The sequence below is a fragment of the Perissodus microlepis genome, chromosome 7, assembly GCF_051167445.1.
Source record: "Perissodus microlepis isolate ML-2025 ecotype Zambia chromosome 7, ASM5116744v1, whole genome shotgun sequence".
Taxonomy (NCBI): domain Eukaryota; kingdom Metazoa; phylum Chordata; class Actinopteri; order Cichliformes; family Cichlidae; genus Perissodus; species Perissodus microlepis.
Genome location: NC_140467.1, coordinates 10,808,008 through 10,828,779, shown reverse-complemented (window position 1 = coordinate 10,828,779; position 20,772 = coordinate 10,808,008). Strand labels below are relative to the sequence as shown.

Sequence of the window (20,772 nt, the reverse complement as noted above, 5' to 3'; positions counted from 1 at the left end):
TGAGTTATGAAGGTTCGTTGATCCCCTTCTCACCTTCCAAACCTGTGGGAAAGCAAGGCCATAATAGTTAAGAATACTTCTTTAAACCAGTCATAAGATGTGTATCTTTCCTGGCAATCCTTAGATGACTCCTGCTATTATGTTTATCTGTCCCCAGAGCTTCTTTTGAATTCATTATTCCTATAATGCCCATTTGCCATATTTGTTAACATGCCGGGTCACCTGTCTCACAGCTGCCTGTGTTGACTAGATCTGCCTTTTCATCAATGAGAGCTACCTGCCATAATGACCCTGTAATAAAGTGTCATTATCTATCCACCCAGTTTAGTGTAGCATGCACAAAGCCACTGGAGGAATCCAGGCCCTGTCTAATTCATTTCTGCTGGGTATAAATGTCAGCGTCCTTTTGTGAGGATTACAGACATTCCCACATTAGGGCTGGACTGATTGTTCTATATGGAACGGTGGGAGTGGAATAGAGCGTTTGATTTCAGATAATGTAGTACGAGACAAATGTCACTGGACCGGATAGGTTTTTTGTCTAAACCTGGCTGCAGACTTGAATCTGAGACTATGACGGTGTCAGGGAGAGCTTGAAGAGATGAGAATGGCAGTGGTGTGGATTACACAGTCTGTTATTACAATTTGTCAGGTTTTATGATGTCAGTGATGTCTGGAATTTATCTCTTCAGCCTTTTATATTCCACCTCATTATGACATCCAAAGCCATCTAAGGTACTAATTTGTCAATTTGTATGTCGTTAGCCGAGAACTGTGTTAAGAGGAACGGTGTAATCCCAAAGTTGGATCAGTTATTTGTGGTGTTTTCCTTTTTTTCTGCCTTTAAATCTGTCATTTTGAACCCGGGTGCCAGTATATAAACTTGCAAATTACCAAAGCGTATGCCAATAACGTTGTAATTTACACAAAACTTTAAAACTTCTTAAAGTGTACAGTATAGTTTGTATAGATCATTGCTTTAAAGAACATGTTTAATATCTTGTTCAGTAATTGCTATATTGATTGCTAATGTCATCGTGATTTAGTAGAGAAGCAGTCATGTGGCAGCTTCAACAATTCAAGGGTCTCTTTGTCCATTCATCAGCACCCCTGATTGGGCCCATGTCATGGTTAGCTGCAGGCCCACCAGATAAAGATCAGTGGATGATTGGGCACACACATTCTTAACATGGCTGACCCGTGACATCTCAGGGGCAGGCAGGGAGCCTGTCATTATGTGTACAATGCAGCGCTTTCTTCCCTCTTATCTTTACTGATGACATTGAGAGTTTTTGTATTAACTCATTAATGAAAAGACTCATCATTAAAGGCATCACGGGACACGGTGCGGCGGTGGTGACACTGCATTGCCACTGTCAGCAGGAATGTGTCCGAGACGCTACACTAGCACGATGACAGCATGAGAACTTCTTGTGCTTTTGTTATAGATGTAAAGCTATAATATCGAGTTTCCTTTGTTGCCTTCACCACAGCCCACACTTGCCCACACTACATTTAAATCATGTATTTAACATGATATGTTACACCTCGGCGTCCCTTTCTGATAAGGAACCTTATATAACGTGTTTAGAAATTGTGGCTAATTGTTTCCTCAATGTTGTTTAATAATTCATTTAATAATGTCTGCTGTAAGACAATGAGAGCAGTGTTTGGGTTGTCAGGCTGGGGAAAAGAATGTTTGCTGGACACAGTGAGTTTATAAACAGCTTTAACAGTTTGGGGTTGTAAGAAATGTAAGAATGTGGCTATAATGATATAGTATAATTAGCATCTTTAGACTTTTATAGCTTCTCAGGGACCTCAACCAATAATAGTATTGTTTTATAAACTGTGTAAATACTGGAAAACATGATTTTTCACAGCCTTGCAATGATAAATTACCAATAATATAACTTTCTAAGCAGTTGCAAATTAAATCATTTCTTTAATTACAATAAAAAATGTATCAAGATTTCCTTGTTATAAAGTGGTATCAAGACTTTGTTTAACATATCCAAATTTCCCCATCCAGGCCAGTTTGATCTTCACGAGCCAGTGGGAGGTTCTGAAAGTGTGCGTCGCTATCCACTGCATGCACTAACTGCTGACTGCACCTTGGTGTGTGCGCTCAAAACCATGCATGTGGTGAGTGGCTGTGCTTATGTGCAACTTGTGTGTTAATGCTGTCGTTTCCACAGATCAGTCACAGCAGCATTTTCTCTGTTGTTTATGGTTATGTCACCACAATTACAAGAGAGAAAGGGGGGCAGAAATAAAGTGTCTGTGAAAGATTGATAGCTTTGGTCTTTAGTTCAATTGTAAATTAGAATAGCAAGTCCCTCTGGGATACAAGGGCTCTATTTATGATTAAGAAAGAGCTTCCATAATAGAGTGGTGGTAGAAAAGTTTGCTCTTGCTCACAAACAGGCAATTAGCTTGATGAAACAAGCCTTACTTTTTTTTCTCTTTTTTCCCCCCCTCGCAGCCTGGCTGTGTGAACCCATATTATTATGGGCAGCCTTATAGTTTATGGTATTATTTTCACCTTGCGCTGCAAACAATATGGTATTTAAATAAACTGGCATTTTTCTTGTAGACCACTGTTTTATCACTGCAGTTTAATACGGGCAGAGCAAGTTCAGAAGTAAGGCGAGGTGTTTATATTGTGTGTATCATGTGATAAAGGTGACAAATATCACACCATAGTTTTAATCCTGGCTGAGAATCTGCAAAGAGAGTGTAAATAACATATGAGGGATATATAGAAAAAGACTTACAGTATGTACAGTGAAAATGCATATTTATTTTTCCCCAAATAGTTTTTTAGGTTTTTTTTAAATAGAAAAGCAAAATTTACTGATGTGTAAATTGCCTATAGTTGTTTCTATTCAAACCCCCCAAAAGTAGCTTTCTCTCATACGAGAAACAAATTCCAGCCAATATACACAATGATGTCATTTTGCTTCAGAGTTTTCGTTTTAAAGGATCTAATCCTTGCATTGTGGGCTCATTGCCATGCCAGTTATTCAACCTGACTGTACAGATTTGTCCCCCTACTGTATGTTTCCTGGAAGAGATCAGTCACACTCTTTTTAACAAGCTAAGCTTTACTACTGTTTCATTCATGCGGGGAAATCTGGATCAAAAACGGAGCCAAGAGTTAGTATTAGTTAACACTGTAGAGCAGTCTGTCTGAGAAGCTAAAAATCCTCTGTGTAAAAGATTATTACCAACACCATTATAGTTAATGGCACTATGGCTAAAAAAAGAGTGAATGGGAGACGGGAAATTACTGAAGCATCAGAATATACCTGATTGTATTGTAGAGACTAAACAAGTAAATATGTGAGGCGGTGTGTGCCAAAGAGCACGTAGCTATGAGATGTACCGCTGTTTGTTAGGGCTTTATCTTTTAAACAGTGAATTAAAAAAATAAGCACACAAAAGCATAGTTCATAGTGCACACCTGTTCAAAAAAAGTGAATGAATAGAAGTTATTGTGTTAATTGAAAGCTACTAAAAGCTTGTTCAATTGAAGAATCTATTTCAAAAGTAAGTTATATTATCCAAGGCCAAACAGCCAGGAGGATTGTTGCCGCTAGGCACAGTGCTAAAGCACCGCTGTACAGTACCAAGCTTACTGCCATTAACTACACAATATGGATAAACTATATTTGGTTGCCTGGCCTTTTCATCTGCTTTACTAATGAGGTAAAGCCAAGTAAAATTTGGAAATTCCTCTTGAAATCACAGAAGCTGGAACATTGTAGTGACATGAGAAATGCGTAGGATTCAGAGATGAATTTTTAAAGCTGTGAGATGACAGAATTGATCATTCAAAAGAAAGAAGGGTTCGACTCAATATTGTGATGATTTCCTACTGCTAACTATGAACTTAAGTTACCACCTCAGTACTGCCCTGAGCCTTTCTTTACTCAATTAGTAATTTAATGGGCACCAGCTGAAGGTTTTTGTTGTTGGCTTCAAGACATATTTGTGTTGTTGCTTTTTTCCTGCTGATACTTCTCCTTTGCAAGCCAGATGAGGCTTCCCCACACATACACGACAAGACATGTGTGGCCACCGCTTTTCGTTTTTTCTTTTTTTTTTTTTTCTACTGTTTTGCCTGAGGACACACACTCCTGTGCCAGCTGTTGTCATGGAAATTACACCAGTTTATAACATTTGTTTTTGGTATAAAGACAGTGGTGATCACGCAATAGCTCTCGTCTTTTTGGTATTTACACTTAGCTAATAAGTTCATTTTTGTTCTCTGTTTGCTTTCTTGCTTTCCAGTTCCTGTGTGCCAGACGTTATGGCTGCACAGACTCGCTCTGCAGCCACCATTGTTGTTTACAGCTCTGTTACGCCTGTCGATTGATCCGCAAACAGATGTATCTCTGACTGTGATTCACCAAAGCTGATTAAGTCACAAGTGTTTTGTTTTGGTTCACCAGCATCTTGGTTTCAGAGCTGTGTTTTATTTCTATAATTATTTCCTGTACCTGTTGAATATTAAACATAAGTCACATTTCAGACTGTAAAATACACCAAGGTCTTAATACTATGAATCTGTAGTGGTTAGTTGTTGTTTTTCGGGATTATAATTTGTAAAATTACAAAATGTAAAATTGTTGAATAAGCTATCTGTGGATATTTAAAGTATAAAAATGCACATATGCTGTTTGAATACAATCAAAATAATGAAACACAGGACTGTCTTAGCCTAAGGATACAAAATAATCAAGGTTTCACAGTGGCAGTTATCTAAATGATTCTCTCATAAATCATTATAATTTAGGGGGGATGCTGCTGAAGCAACGCCATTGTCTGTGGTGCCGCTTAATTTGAGGGTCTGATAATTAGGGTAGCCTAGTTACCATGATATAACCAAAAGCCATCTTGGTATTAAAAAAATACAATGAATTAAATTATCTTACTTGTTTAAAAAATATATAACTGAGGGATGTCAAAGACAATGCTGTCAGCATCAGGTGTTTAATTTTGTCACACTAAAACATGCCAGAAAGCAACAATAGTTACACCTCCTCTCCGTGTTCTTATACTTTTACATACAAAAGGACAGATTACTCATGGACAATTACAAACAAAACAAAAACACATGGATAGAATTTGTGATGTCTTCAGGCATTTAGAGTTTTTTATTTCTATAGTTATTTTCAGTCAGTTTGTTTAACATTACAGTTGTTTGCTCGTTTATTTTCACAGTTCACATTTAGAAGATGCACTTTTACCTTTGGGCAATCATCCCGCTACTGCACAGCTTGAAGTACTACATACTGAATTCATTTAGTGTTTTGTGACTTCTAGTAGTATGTTCAAGAGTTTGCATTAATAACAAAATGCTAATCCCAACCCTCATACATTAGCGAATAAGAAGTGTGGTAGCGAAATATAGTTGCTACACACTGATCTAAAAACTTTGTATATCAAATACACACTGTTCAACATATATTTCAGATCACAATAAGACATTATTTTTTTCAACCTCTGCACATTATCACAACATTTTTACAACTCCCCTCTCAATTTATTGTGAGAAAAACAAGTCTAATATTCAACTCAGTAAGTGTTGCGGCTCACGTTCTAAAATAAAGCTAAAAGTAACTCCTGTATGTCCTCGTGTGAAGATAAAGTAACTGAGACAAACAATGCAGGATTTTTGGTTTCAAATGGCTTTCACTCTCGAAGTCATGAAATTTTCTTCTTCTTATGTCGAGTCATTACGGATGTGGAGGTCTTTCCAGATCCCATTCACGTTCCATCTTGTGTTTATTCCCTCCCTTATAGACCACTGAACAAATGTGGATTAAATGTGACTTTAAAAAAATTGCATTGCAATATTTGCTATTATAGAACATGTTTTGATAACAAATGCTGAATAAGTGTCTGTGGAGATGTGGTTAAAATTGTCGATATTCATGGACTGCTGGTTTTGGTCATAGTTACAGTATCGATGACTGCAGTGCTTTTACAATGACGTGCATTTTGATGACAGAACATTTACTCTGAATTGATTTCTCAGTCTGCATTTCTTGGGTTCAAAAGTGGTCCAAGTTATATTGCACAGCTACAGCTTATGTGCGACTGTGTTGAAACCCTGTAAGTCACATAAATCTCAAAACTGACAAATGCTTCTCAGTTTTGAAACTTAGGGTAAAACTGCAGAAGCTGTAGTTGGATAATCAAAACGTTCCTTAATTTGTACCTTACTCCTAATCATTAAATTACCAGAGATGCGTATAGGATATTGTAATTGTTTTTTACAATAACGCCACAGGAATATCATTCAAATATAAAATGAATAGGACTTTATTATCTTAATTTCAGTGAGCATCGTTAGCACCTTAAAAGCACCAAAAAACCAAGCATCCTGCAAAATTACTAGAGCAAGACACTGATAGCTTATAGATTTAAGGCAAACAATCACAGTAAAACTGGAAAACCTCATTCTTAACATATATAATACAGTAGGTGCTATAAAGAGAAAAGCAGTCAAAACACAGCTCATATCTTAAAACTTTATTAGTGGTAAATGTTGCAAATTGATATTATACACAATACTATTTAATTAACTTCTTGACTAACATATAAAACATTAATGCTTAACTGGTTATCTCATAACTTTACGTGGTAGACCATCACATAAAAACTGTGTATTTCCGAGATCTCACAAATGCGAGACCTCATGCTACAAACAGTAAAGTTATTCAGTAAGGAAGGAACATATACGAAAATCACTAAACTGGAGATACAAGGCTTTTAAAACAGAAGCAGTTTGAAATAAGTGGTTAATCAAATACTGGCTGATTATCACTTGAGAATGTAAGCTGCTGTTATAGCTATAAATGACTGTAAATGACCTTCAAGAACAGAAACAACACACTTTAACACTGAATAGCTGTAACGGTAAGCTGAAGCTGAAGTAAGCCTCCACTACATCCGTTTGTGTAGTTTTTACATATCCCCCACTGCTACCACATTACACCTTGAGTTACAGTAATTCAATACACTGTCTGCTGCCTTTGGGGCCACATGTGAGCCACGTCTGGCTCGAGACTGAATGCTGCTACGGCTTTCTCTCTTCTTTCTTCTCCCAAACTTTTTCTCTCTGAGTGCATGAAAAAAAAAGTGTGAAGCAAGCGGACTGCCCACTCTTCTCTTTCAAAAAGAAAAGTGAGGGGCTCAAAGAGACACATATCACAAGTGCCTGGTACAACTGCAGTGTTGGACTGATGGTCACCGTACAGCTCCACTGGGACAGATGGGATTTAATCTGCTTGGCCGATGGGCACTTCAGCAGCAGTTTCTGGGGGTTAGAGAGCACTTATCACACAATTCCCCTACCCAGACTTTCCCAGCGAGTCCTTGGAGTTAAACCATTGACCCTCTGGTCATTGCTGCTACAATGCTGCTGCCTGAAGTAATCATCATGCATGCTCCATCTATGCAGTCTTTAGCAGCCAAAACAACACATCGCTTACAACACTCATCTTTCTCTCTCTACAGTTTTGATCACTTTAAACCTAACAGCAATGATTCAAACCAAAAGCATTTACAAATACATTAAGAGCATGCTGGCAGTCAGCCTAAAGAATTCATTGAGACAAATTGATCCCTATCTGTTTAAACTGGCACTATAATCTGTCATTGGCAAATTGAACACAGTGAGCTATCTGGGATCTATTGCCTTTTTAGATAGTGGCCCTTGGGGCAAGCAGACAGAGAGAAAGTGATCCACGCCGCTGAATGAACTCTATGTAAGGTTTTCAATTGAAACATGCATGTCTGCTTATACGAACACACTTTAAAACACACCTTTTTCCTCACACTCCACATAGCTAAATGCTTTTATGCTGCCTGCACGCGTATTCCGTCAACTTGCTTGCACACATACCACATTTATAATAAAGCGCTGTTACTGCAGGTAGTAGAATGCTGTTTTTTATGACTAAATTAAAATTACATTTACATCAGAAAAACAAGCACAGTAGTCTTTAAACCTTACAACCTCCCAAAATCCCTGTTTAGAGCAATATAACCTTTAAAATATTCATATCAAAATAAACTACAGTGTACATCTGGTCAGGATAAAAGCCAAAAAATAAAATAAAATAAAATAAAACAAATTCTATATTAATGATGTAATTAAGTTAAGTTTGTTTATTTATCATAAAAATGTAAACTTTAAAATATCCCTACATCATGCTACTTTTCTTATGCTGCCTTTTTGTTCTTTGGTCCTGTAATAATGTTGGTAAAAAAATAATAATAATAAAATAAAATAAAAAATTTGAATATTTGGTTTGTTTCTTTTTTCCCTACCCATAATATCACAAAGACCTACCATTCCAAAGAGTCAACCTTTACCGGAGGTAAAAGGTACTGATTGATATTCAATGCAACAGATGAAAGTCCCATGAAATATGGGACACATCCCCCATAATCAAATGAAGGAGAAACAATTTGGAGGTGTTAAGTTTTTTTGTCGTTGTTGTTTGTTTTGTTTTTTTGGCTCTTTGTTTTGTTTTTTATACTAATGTGTGTGTTATGCTTGTAATCTTTTTTGACGTGCTGCCTTTTTAACTAGAAAATAATCAGCTTATAAGTTATCTGAAATTCTTTCTTCATTTATGATATTTTGATTTAAATTGCGGCAGTGGGCAAAAACATGACCAATATCTCTCTTCGGGGTGTTTTTTAAGTGGCACAGTTTAGTTTCTGTCTTGATTCCACACAGTCATCTAATTCAATCAGACTCTTGAAGTTGATTAGCCTGGTTAACCTTTGCTCCTGCTCGGGTCTGGAAGGGTTAATCAGGCCGGGAACTTGGAGACCTCCGGGTCAGTATCCCTCTATCTGCATGAAGGACTTGGTGGAGGAAGATTAAAGTCAACTTTTTTTTTTTCATTTTTGACATTTAGCACAAGTGTGAGAGAGCTCTTTGGCCGTCGGCAGTTCAATTTTCTTTTTTAGATCTTGGTGCGTTTTAAAAGCATATTTGTAGGAATTAAAAAATTTTTTAACTAAATTCTGTTTTTAGTATATGTCTATAACGTTTTGCAGAATATAATCACGTCGGAGCGCACTTCCCAGTTTAACCTGATATTGGAGGGAAAGCTTTTCCTTCGCACGCCCGTAAATCTCAAGAATTGTCTATCTCGCTATCGATTAATTTAACTGCAATCATTCCAATCAGCACATCTCCAGTCCCGTGTTCCAGAGACTGTGCTTTGTTTTACTAACAATAATAAAGTGATTTAGTCCTTTCTCCCTGTCAGAGCATGGGAAATCGTTAAAGATCTAGCTATTTGTCTGTGATCAGTAAATATTTAGTGCAGGCGACATCCTCTGTCTCCTCTTAATCGATACTGATCCCGTTGGGCAGCGCAATTGTTATGTGCATGCAGGCTTGCTGAGCATATACTGCTTTTATCCTCTGCTTGAAAAGGAGAACCAGTACAAATCACACAGGAAACTTTTAAATCCGCGAATTAAGAAAAACTGAAGGACAAGAGTTTTGAAGTGGGGGGTCTAATAGTTAAGCAGTTGTGCTGCTGTGGGAACGTTTATGCCTTAAGAAAATAGTGGGCATATTTACGCGTGGTTCATTGGGCAGTCATAATTTATATATAGGCCTTCCTACTATCTGCCTGATGCATACATGCTAAAGGAGTATCTGCTAAAAGGTTAATTACCCTCTTATGTCATTACTGACGCAAACATATTTATTATTATTATTATTATTATTAGTAGTAATAATAATAATAATAATAATAATAATAATAATTCATGTATTAGCATTTTGTAGGATAAAGTTAGAGCATTTATTAAATTATTTATGCTAAATTAATTTTTACGTGTTTAATAATAGCTTGGCTGATATTGCGTCTTGGCTTGCTTTCTCCATATATTTCCTAATATGCAAAATCTCATAAAGCTTGCTCGCCATACTTAAAGACAGGTGTCTGTTCTGACTTCACCCCCTCCCTCTCGCCTCAATAGCCCACACAAAGCAGCGGCGTACGAGCGCGTTTTGGCCATATTACTGTAGGAGAGAAAAAGGCGCACAGGATCTCTCTCTCCCTCTCTCTCTCTGCCTGCTGTAAAGCTTACTTATCATTTCCAGAGGCAATCAAATGATATTCTGCTCGGACGACACGTCAACTTATATTTCCAGTCTCTCGCCTAACAACACATGACGTGAATCAGTTGTTTGTTTTGGCTCTCCAAAGTTTTTGCATGATCAGACATTGCAATTTTCCAATAAACAGCGTGCTTTTTGTGTCTGATCCCGTCTGTTGGAGAGGAAGCTTTGCCAGCTTCAGTCTGAGCACTGTGTCGAAAAAGAGAAGACTAAATATATTCTGAATAAGAGAGAAGATGCATCCCGCTACGGACGAATCAGCAACATATGCATTTGGTAGGTTTGTTACTATAAGAATACAGCCTCCTGCCTCACTATCACTATCGGGTAACTTTATGAATGGGTGTTTGCAAACTAGTTGGGCTTGATGCGATTCGTCATATAAATTAACGCTGCGATAATAGGCAGAGATGACTGACGGAGTCGTCCGTAGTCAATGCGCATTGTAGAAGCATCGTATATATGTAGTCCACGTTATGCTCCGTCTGCAGCACACGTCTTTTATTTCAAGAGATGAGCCTATTTAATATGAGATTTAATTGTGAGCAGAAGGATAAAGCATTGCAACATTGCTGATTTATCATAATAAAGCATACAAATCGCATACTTACCATTTGAAGCAAAACTGGGTCCTCGATAAGCCAGTACCTTGCGGAGTATTTTATTTACAGACTTTCCATGTTCGCGGGATCTGTAAACAAAACCGACAAAATAGTAATGCAGACAAAATATAATCGGCTAATTTGTTCTAGAATAAAGACACAATTGGTCTATATACCACCGCTGGGACTGCCTGAAGTGGCAAAAAGTAAATCCAACTTTGGCAACTCTCAAAGGTTTGCCGTCCAAGTCATGTAAAACAGAATTTAAACAAACAGTCATCAGTTTAAAATGGTGCTCGTTAGTTTGGTCGATGCGAGAGAGCAGACTGAATCGGTTTCCGTGTCCGACGGCTCCTCTAAATTGAATCTTATTTGAAGCAAAAAAAATTCATACGCTAGGGGGCACCCATATACTGTAATAGATCCTGGGACAATGCATGCATGCTGCTGCTGCTGCTGCTGCTGCTGCTCTCTCTACAGGCTAACACAGTGACCGGGCTGTAGGTTCATCTGGAGGGCTCTGTAAAGTTTTACCTGCAGTTCAAGTTTGATAGCCTCAGGCCACGGTGAAAGTAAATCAGCCCCGTTCAAATACACACAAATATCAATATAATATATTATTATTATTAACCATGTGGGCACAGCCATTCTCCCCCTTGTTACAAACACAGCATCGTTTACTTTGTTTCTTATCGTCATTAAAATAAGATGTTTTTATTTTATTTATTTTAGTGAGCAAAAATCCGACAAGTATTAAGGTATCGTTTTTGTGTGGTGTGTCAATACAGGGACTCTGCTTTCACCCTAGCCTTAAAGTGAAGGGCATGGCCTTTGACCTCGAGTGACATTTTAATTGTGCTCCACATTTAAAGCTGTAGTCGTCTCAAGCTCTGACCACATATACAGACAAAACTGTCTTTGGAGAAATCATGCTTTTGGACCTCCTGACCATGCAGATGATTAATATTTGTGGCTTGCGGGATTTTTTTGTTAGGCAAAGCTGTGGGATGATTTCACCAGGCGATAGCGACGATTTCACGAGACATGTGGATTGTGATGTGTAGCACCTGGTACGATTGGAAAGCACTAATATGTACTATTAGCCTCGTAGAAATATAGAGGTTTGTTTAAAATGAGAAATAAAGAAATCCAGGTGGCGTTTTCTTCTCTTCTTCTTTAAATGGGGAGCGACCTTATTCAGTGTCTGATTTTACAGTGTGCATGGAAAGACAAATCGAAGCCTACACTTGTTTTGATTTTTTATGTGCATTTATTATCAATAATAATAAACATATTATTTGGTCTAGGTAACAGCATCACCAGTCTTAAATTAACGTAGCCCATCACACAGCCTTTTTTGTTTCTTTTGTGTGTTGTTTTTTCATTCATTCAGCAGTGGAGTCTGTCTTTATATCCACATACCTAAAGGATCAAGACTGTAATGAACACAGATCATGCCAAGAAGGTGCATCTGTGTCTCAGGGATAAGAAAAAAAAGAAAAGAGAAAAAAATCCTATCTTCTTTTATATTTCAGCTTGTTATAGGGTTACCGGATATACTGTAGCGCGACATGATGCAGTGCATTGAATTATTGATATTTTCCCTTTTTCCCCACTTGAAATTGCTAAAGCTTTACCAGGCTGCATGTGAGTATACCTTATAGTCTGGGTGATTTGAGTGACTATCAGTGAATACTCTCTCCGAAAAGCGTCTCTTTTTAGGACCAAGCGGCCCTCTCGACCTCCATGCTGGCTCTGGCAAGGTACCAAGTAGCACAAGTGCCGACTAGCCAATGGGGTTCAGGGGGAGGTCCCTGAGCTCTGACCAGTCAAACACACTCTCCTTCCTTATATGGCAGCAGATCTCCATGGTAACGTGTGCTAAGTTGCAGCAGTCGTGTCAAAGTTCACTATATAGAGAGCTCAGTGAGCTGATCAGAGAGAAAGCATTCTGCCAGCCCGGCTCCTACCAATCGCAAATCACTTCCTAACCTCCGCCTTTTTAACATATTTGATCACTTTGATTCTCTTCTCCTTTTTCCTATTATTTTTCAGTGCACGGAGGAGGTTTGCAGGTTGTGATCCTTGTTTTTTTATGTTTTTTGTTTTAGCGCTTTCGCTTTTTTGGGGAAGAGTTGTCTTCATATTCCAAGCTCTCAAAACATTGGCTTCAGCTGCGCGCTTGCTGGCGCTACCTCACAAGGAGAAAAGGAAGAAGACGCAGTTTTTTTCTTTTCTGTTTTTTTACCCAGTTGGTGATTTTCTCCAAGACTTGTGCTGGAACTTGATAGTAGCTGCTACAGTGTGCTCACTAATTGTTTTATGCTGCTGCGAGCACGGTCTTATCAACCTGCTCCATCATCCACTGACTAGCCCATGCTACCTCGGTTGGTTATTTTTGAATATTTAACCCACCTTTTCCCATTGATGGGTGTACTGGATGGCTGACTGTAAGCGCCCCTGGACTTGGCCTTTAAGCGCAAGGCAGCGACTCAGCTCGCCATCGCATCAGTTTTGAAAACGTGCTTCGGCAACGTCTCCAACAGCAATAAATCGACAGTTTTCGGGAGATTCAGACTGGATTCAGCGTAGGCTAGATCTGGCATTTTGTGTGTCCGACTGTTAATCACAGTTTACCGCGTTTCCTTGAGACATTATTCACCGCGACACCAAAACGGCAGACAAAAAGTTTCTTTACGTTGACTGATAGATATGGCAATGGTAGTGTGGAGAGGCTCCCAGGACGATGTGGCTGACACCCAAGGCACCCTTTCCTCGCAAACCCAAGGAGGACTATCTCTTCCCACACCTCAAGCAGGCCAGTTGAATTTGACAGCCTCTCAGGTCGCCCCTCCGACCCCTCAGACTCCGGTCCAAGGACCCCCGAACAACACACAGTCCACGCCGACGAACCAGACGTCGCAGCAGTCGGAGAAACAGCCACAGCACATTGAATGCGTGGTCTGTGGGGATAAATCTAGTGGCAAACACTATGGCCAGTTTACTTGCGAGGGGTGCAAGAGCTTCTTCAAACGGAGCGTACGACGGAACCTCACTTACACATGCCGTGCCAACAGGAATTGTCCAATCGACCAACACCACCGCAATCAGTGTCAGTACTGCCGCCTCAAAAAATGCCTTAAAGTCGGCATGAGACGGGAAGGTATTGGGATTTTTTGTTCTCTTATCCATGTGTGTGTTTGTGCGTTTGTAGGTTTTAGACATCGAACCATATCATGTCGCCCCCACAGCATGTTTCCTCTCCCGACTATTCCCTCCAAGGCTGTGCGGCTGGAGCACGCAATGGAGCCGCTCTCTGCCTGTGGTCGAGACGGGGCTCTCCGGATGTTCCTTTTAGCCATGCATTACAGTGTCTAGCGCCAGTGCGTTATAGCTCTGCATTTGACAAATACGAGCCCACCCGTGGCCAAACTGAAGCTGCCGAAAATAATGTGATACCGTGGCTGCCGTAGAGATACATCTGTGTTGAATTTATGATACAATAGCCCTCTGCGCTATTATGGCGAGTGGCGAATTAAGAGATAGCGTGTTCTGGCTACATCTCCACATCTTGCCGCTTGCCTTGTTCTCTGTGTCTTAAGCTGGACATTAGCGTGACACTGTGCGTTTAAAAAAAGAACGACCGCGCTCCGTCTAAATTATCTGAATTTTAGTCTAAAATAGGCCTTCGTGTATGGGGTAAAACGAGATGAATTGCTAAGTAGGTTAAGGGTTAAACATGCAAGGTCTCCCTTGCCCTCTTTGTGTTCCTTCACAGCCAGCTCATGTTGCTGTTGCTGAATAACAACAATTTAAAGCTAGACATGTGCGAGGCTTGTCTTAATTGTGTTTAAAGCGCATCCCTGTTTGTTTTTTTTAAATTTATATATATGTATATTCAGTGTACGGTTTCTCACACTACAGCCTCTTTATTATCAAGGCACTGTGTCTTTTCTCTTTTTAAACTCGGGCAATAATGTGAGTGTGTGCGTGTGCGTGTGTGTGTGTGTGTGTGTTTTGATCCTGCACAGGCTAGTAAACATTTACAGCTTGGCGTTCAGATTTCAGTTTTCTGCACTTTAAAATACTGTACTGTTTAACAGCCACCCTTAATGCTCAGAATGTCTGTGATCATTTGTAGAATTCAGGCTTCAATATCTGTAGTTTCTCTTTTTACTGCAGCCGTGCAAAGGGGACGGGTGCCACCCACACAGCCACACCACGGTCAGTTCGCCTTGACAAATGGAGACCCACTCCACTGCCATTCCTACTTATCCGGATATATCTCTCTTCTGTTGAGAGCGGAGCCCTACCCGACGTCCCGGTATGGCAGTCAGTGCATGCAACCCAACAACATAATGGGTATCGAGAACATTTGTGAACTAGCAGCCAGGATGCTCTTCAGTGCCGTGGAGTGGGCCAGGAATATTCCCTTCTTTCCAGACCTTCAGATCACAGACCAGGTGGCTCTGCTGAGGTTGACGTGGAGTGAGTTATTTGTGCTCAACGCCGCGCAGTGCTCCATGCCCCTGCATGTGGCTCCTCTCCTAGCGGCGGCTGGCCTTCACGCCTCCCCCATGTCTGCGGACAGAGTGGTGGCCTTTATGGACCACATTAGGATCTTCCAAGAACAAGTGGAAAAGCTCAAAGCTTTGCACGTTGACTCTGCTGAATATAGCTGCTTAAAAGCAATTGTGCTCTTCACCACAGGTAAGACAATAGACTGCTCACTCAAGTTGAGTGTGTGTGTGAATGTCACTAACCTGCACACTGACATCAGCTAAATCAACGCTGACCTAAATATATCAGCACTGGCCAGAGGCTGTTGCTTGTGTTAGATGAACGCTGTACTTAAACGTTCACCTATGCTGCCTTCATGGCCAAGGGCTTTCAGACAGACCCTAGGCTACTCAATTATAAAATCACTCGATTGATCAACTGATTTATCAGTCACATGCGCAAGGATAAAATGAAAATGGTGGAATGACCACACCAGATCTATCTTGGTTTAAATGAACAACAAAGCAGAGCAAAGTATGCCCAGACACACACACACACAAAACCCACCGCAAATTAAGCTCGAGTTAAATAAAACTGATAACTCCGCAATAATTGCTTCAGGCATCATAAAATCGAGATATTAGAACTCTTTTGGAGACTCAAATAGCCTGCAGATGAATTTCTACACTTGGGCTTTTCGGCCATTTATCATTGTGTGTATACCCCACGTCTTGTTTGTAGGAAATGACAGATATAAATGATGTCAGGCTACGAGGGGGATGGGAATAGAAAAAGAAAGACAAGCCTAATGTCCCATTTGCACACAGTAAAAGCACTGCCCAGGTTTCAACGCTTCCTTGTCATTTAGGTGGCATACATGTGCTACCATAAAAAAAATACATAAATAAATAAATACATAAAAAACATGGACACCCCTATATTTGCAAAAATGAGAGAGTCTAACAGCATTGTGTGATATTGCGCAGTGACAAGAGGGGCGGCTTTAATTTTTATTTGCAGAAATATTCTCTCCGCCTAAGATTCAGGGCGTCTCTGGACTCGCTCGAGAACTGGGTCATGACCTAAACATAACCCAAACTTCCCGGCTATTTTGTTACATTAGCTACACCGTTAAAGGAGAAGAAGAAGAAAAAAATAAAAAAAAAATAAAAAAAAAAAAACATGTAGGGAAGAGATTTACAAGGTTTCACCGACGACTGAATGCATGTCTTTGAAATGATACCATACCTGCAAGCCATCACTCTTTTTATTTCATTTAGCTGTGGCAATCTTCAAGTGAGCTCATGGTGGCTGGTTAGTTAGCCCTTTCTGAAATAAAATCATAGTTCATGTCATTGAATTTTACTGTCAAGGCTTTATACATCCACGATGGCTTAATTTGTCTCCTCCATACCTGAGTCCCGGAGGCTTGAACGTGAGCTGTGTGTTGTAGCCTGAGTGACACGCCTTTGCTACTTTGGCGGTTTGGTTGTTGTCATGCATCAACTTTACAAACTTACCCAATGTGCGTACAAGCGTTTTTGGCACATTATCAGCTGCCGCCCACATGCAGCAGCATAGATAGTGATTCTGCGTCTCCGATGGTATAGTATGACGGCAGCTCCGTAGGCTATGGGCCCTTTTTTTTTTTTCTCGAGCTAAATCTCTGCTCACTAAAGGTCAGTAGGTCTCCCTGTCTTTCCCTCTCTCCTCCCTCACCCCCACCCCTCTCTACCTCGCACTGCCTCTGACTGTGAAAGACACGGGCCCATCTGAAACACAGTCTTTAACTATGAATATGCTTAATTATTTAGTTCACTTTTAAATGGCTTTATCGGGGAAAATACAGATAATAATGGCGACGAAAGGAGAAACACAGAATTAATATGACGAGGGAAGCAAGGCTCTCATTTTTATCTGCCCCTGTAAGATGGCAAGTCCCCCCCCCCCCCCCCCCCCCCCCCACCACCACCCCCTTTTTCATAAATTAAACACACACGCAGATAAGAAAATAAAAATCAAAGTAAATAGTTTAAACAAAATAAATTGGCATGCATGTGGAAGCGTATTTTGGTTAATGGTGCCTTACATTATTTGTTTAGCGTAATGCTATGGTTGTTGTATTTCTCATATAATATTTTGTTATTATTTTTTTAAATCGATATTTATTAAATCAAGCCTTGAGACCATTCAGCTACACTTTTACATGTAATGTTGAGATTTTTATTCTGCAAATAATTGATTTTTTTTTTTTTTTTTTTATGTGACAGGCTATCAATTTTCGCTGTAGTGTATCACCACAGTGGGAAAAAGCTCCTAGTGAGAGAAACACTTTAGGTTACACTTTATTAATGTTTATTTGCTTTCCCCCCTCTCAGATGCTTGTGGCCTCTCAGATGTGGCCCATGTGGAAAGTTTGCAGGAGAAGTCCCAGTGCGCCCTGGAGGAATATGTCCGGAGCCAGTATCCCAACCAGCCAACACGGTTTGGGAAGTTGTTACTCCGCTTGCCTTCCCTCCGCACAGTCTCTTCCTCGGTCATAGAACAATTATTTTTCGTCCGATTGGTAGGTAAAACCCCCATTGAAACTCTCATCAGGGATATGTTGCTTTCGGGGAGCAGTTTTAACTGGCCTTACATGCCAATTCAGTAAACCAAGAAGGCGACGAACAAACAAAAGGTAGGGTTGGGGGGCTGCGAGACTACAATGATTATAGCTGCTTTTGTGGAAGGAATAAAAAAAAAAAAAAAAACCGGCTGTTACACTGGGCTGGCTTTCATGAAGAAAGACATTGACGTAAATGACTGTGAATTCCCCCCCTACTCAAAAAAAAAAAAAAAAATTGAGACATCCATTGAACTTTCAAAATGGCAGATACATGCTCCCAGTGTTCATGCAGAACAACCTGCTTCGATCCTTTTTTTTAATGAAAGAAGAAAATGAGAAAAAAAGGGAAAGGGGATTCTGTTGATCCGTGTGAGGAAATTTTAAGTATTAAGTGCATTTAAAGATGAAAATTTGGGTTAAAAGAGAAACTGGAGAAAGGGAAAATACGAAACGTGAATTTTCTTTTCTCAGATGACTTGTCCTGTGTCCATGTATAGCTGTGTTTTGTACTTTCTTTGTTCCTCCTTTCTGGTTCCAAACCGGCCTATGTGATTTCTGTAGTACAGGTGGTGTTATTTTCTAAGACAATGGTTTATTTTGAAAAAGGTGAAATAATGAAAAAAAATTAAAAAAAGTTCTAAAAAGAATTAAAACCACAGCAATAGGAGAATAGGCTTATGATCTAGGCTTAATGCTGCAAACGCACTTATGTTGTTAGGATGACCAATCTGGACAAAAGGGAGTTTTTTTTCCTTCTTCTTCTTCTTCTTTTTCTTTTTTGGAGTTCATGTTAAACTTTATGACCCAGCGGAAACACTTCGCTCTTTATTACTATGAAGTTACAGGATCCACTTTTGTTTTCCACTCCTGCTTTTAACTAAAGCTGCATAAGCTCTCTTAAATTTTTAAATTAATTAGTTTGACGCTGACAGACATGAGGGCTTTACACGATTTTAATTATTTGGCGAATAATCTTCCCAGTTTCATCCAGCTCTGAATATTTGGCTTCAGTTCCCCAATTGGATACAATAATAATAATATTTTTTTCTTAAAAAGGAAATTTTTAGAAGTTGCCTAGACCTGTTGTTATAAAAGGTATGTAAAATAGGTTGCTCTAAATGCAGTACATGCGCATTTAAGAGCTTTTGCAGAAGCTGAAAACTGTACTGAAAGCATAGTTGGCTTGCTTGAAGAAAAAAAACAGTTGGAGAGGTCAAGGGTCATAAAAGTTTGAAGCCTAGCCAGAGTAGTGTTTAATAGCAGTATTATTACAGCGTCCCTGAAATGTCACCCTTTATTCACTTCAAGCATTAAGTGCCTGACAAGCATGGTGTGATTTCTTATCAAAACGTTGTTAAAGTAGGCCTACAACATTTTTTTTTTTTTTTTTTTTTTTTTGGGGGGGGGACACAATTACATATGAAACTCCAGTCATGTATTTCACTTGAAAAAACTGATTAGAGGCAGTATTCTTGTAAATATAGGTCAATTCATTTCAACAAGTTTTTTCCTTCATACAAAGTATATGTGATTAAGAAAAATCTGTGGTTGCCATTTTTTTTTCTTCTCGGTAATACAACGTCTTCAAAATTGAGTGGCAGACTTAGCTAGTAGCACTGAAGGTTATGTTTTTAATGTATATACATATTACTACAAATGTTTTCTTTTTCATGTATATTTAGACTGTGAATGCATGGCCACAGGTCGCTAACCTATTTTACCTTTGATATATAAATGTAAATGTTTTTTCTCTCTTTCTTTCACTCTTTTTTTGGACTGTATAGATATAATCTGTGCATTCAGTACACTAGCCCTTGTATTTAAAGCAACAGAAAAAGAAAAAGAAAAGAAACGACGTTCATTATTAGGCTACAGACTTAAACAGGGTGAGCAGGTTTGGGGACAAAAAAATTTAGAAAAAATCTTAAAAAAAAAAAAAAAAAAAAAAAAAAAAAAGGAGCTGATATTTTAACTTTAGTGTTATGGCTCCTTTTGGTCTCTGACAGGTGCCGTGGTGTGCATGCGCGTGTGCGAGAACGTGTGTGTGCGTGCGTGCGCGCGTGTGTGCGTTTGGAAGCTAGCAATTTTGTCCTTGTTTTGAGGCTTTTCTTCAACACACACATACAAAAAAAAACACAAAAAAAACACCATGTTGTGGTTGAATTAAAAGGGATCACTGATTGAACACTGATCTTTGGCTGTTCGGAGCCACATATGGACCAGAGAATGATACATGATTGTAATTATGAACAGTTTAAACTGACCCACGTTTTTATATAAATATATAAAAATATATGACTGCAGGGTATTGATAACGTATAGATACTTTTTTTATCATTATTATTATTATTATTATTAATTGCAAGTGATATATGTGAGTGTGTGTGAAAGTTTATAGTTGAACACAATTCTTGTTTGTTTGTGTTAGCTTATTGTAAACAAGCATTCTGCTGTAAATTTGTTCTTGGTATTAAATTATAATTTATGAATTTGAAAACACCAGTTTTTCATGGTTTCTTTTTTTAACTTCCCAAACTTTATGTGTGAACTTGTCCTTGTATGGGTGTGCGTGCGCGCGCGTGTGCGCGGGGTGTGTGTGTGTGTGTGGTCGGTTGAAGGTGGTGCTGGTGGTGGTGGAGGGGGAAGGGGGGGGTGACTGGAGTCAATTTGCTGTAGCAGGATGTTGCCCTTTTGCCCTTTGAAAGTGATTAATGAATTACAAAATAATTAATCAATCCGGCAACAGGCCCGCTCAGTACCTTAACCGCCCCCCCCCGCCTTTTTTTATTTTTATTTTTAATTTCCCTATAAGGTTATACTTCCTAAAAACCAATCTCTAAATTACCAAACTGTTTGGAAAATGATGGATTCAAGGTTGCTGTCTGTTAAAGCCC

The 20,772-nt window shown here is 39.2% G+C and overlaps 1 protein-coding gene and 1 long non-coding RNA gene across 3 annotated transcripts; one reads left to right on the top strand and one right to left on the bottom strand.

Moving 5' to 3' along the window:
- Nucleotides 1-5,132: 5,132 nt before the first annotated feature.
- Nucleotides 5,133-11,298, bottom strand: LOC146382590 (uncharacterized). Its single transcript, XR_014800661.1, has 2 exons — nt 10,947-11,298; nt 5,133-10,859 (listed from the first exon to the last, which is right to left on the bottom strand). It is a non-coding gene; the product is annotated as an uncharacterized LOC146382590 (long non-coding RNA).
- A 1,379-nt stretch (nt 11,299-12,677) lies between these two features.
- nr2f2 (nuclear receptor subfamily 2, group F, member 2) lies at nt 12,678-20,377 on the top strand. 2 transcript variants are annotated; one of them, XM_084933358.1, is made up of 3 exons: nt 12,678-13,933; nt 14,935-15,480; nt 17,649-20,377. In XM_084933358.1, the coding sequence occupies exons 1-3, from the start codon at nt 13,483-13,485 to the stop codon at nt 17,921-17,923; spliced, it is 1,272 nt and encodes a 423-aa protein (XP_084789484.1). In that variant the 5' UTR covers nt 12,678-13,482; the 3' UTR covers nt 17,924-20,377. The 2 variants fall into 2 exon arrangements, with proteins under 2 accessions (XP_084789484.1, XP_084789485.1); XM_084933359.1 differs by having other exon boundaries at nt 12,680-13,933; nt 14,953-15,480.
- The last annotated feature ends 395 nt before the right edge of the window (nt 20,378-20,772 follow it).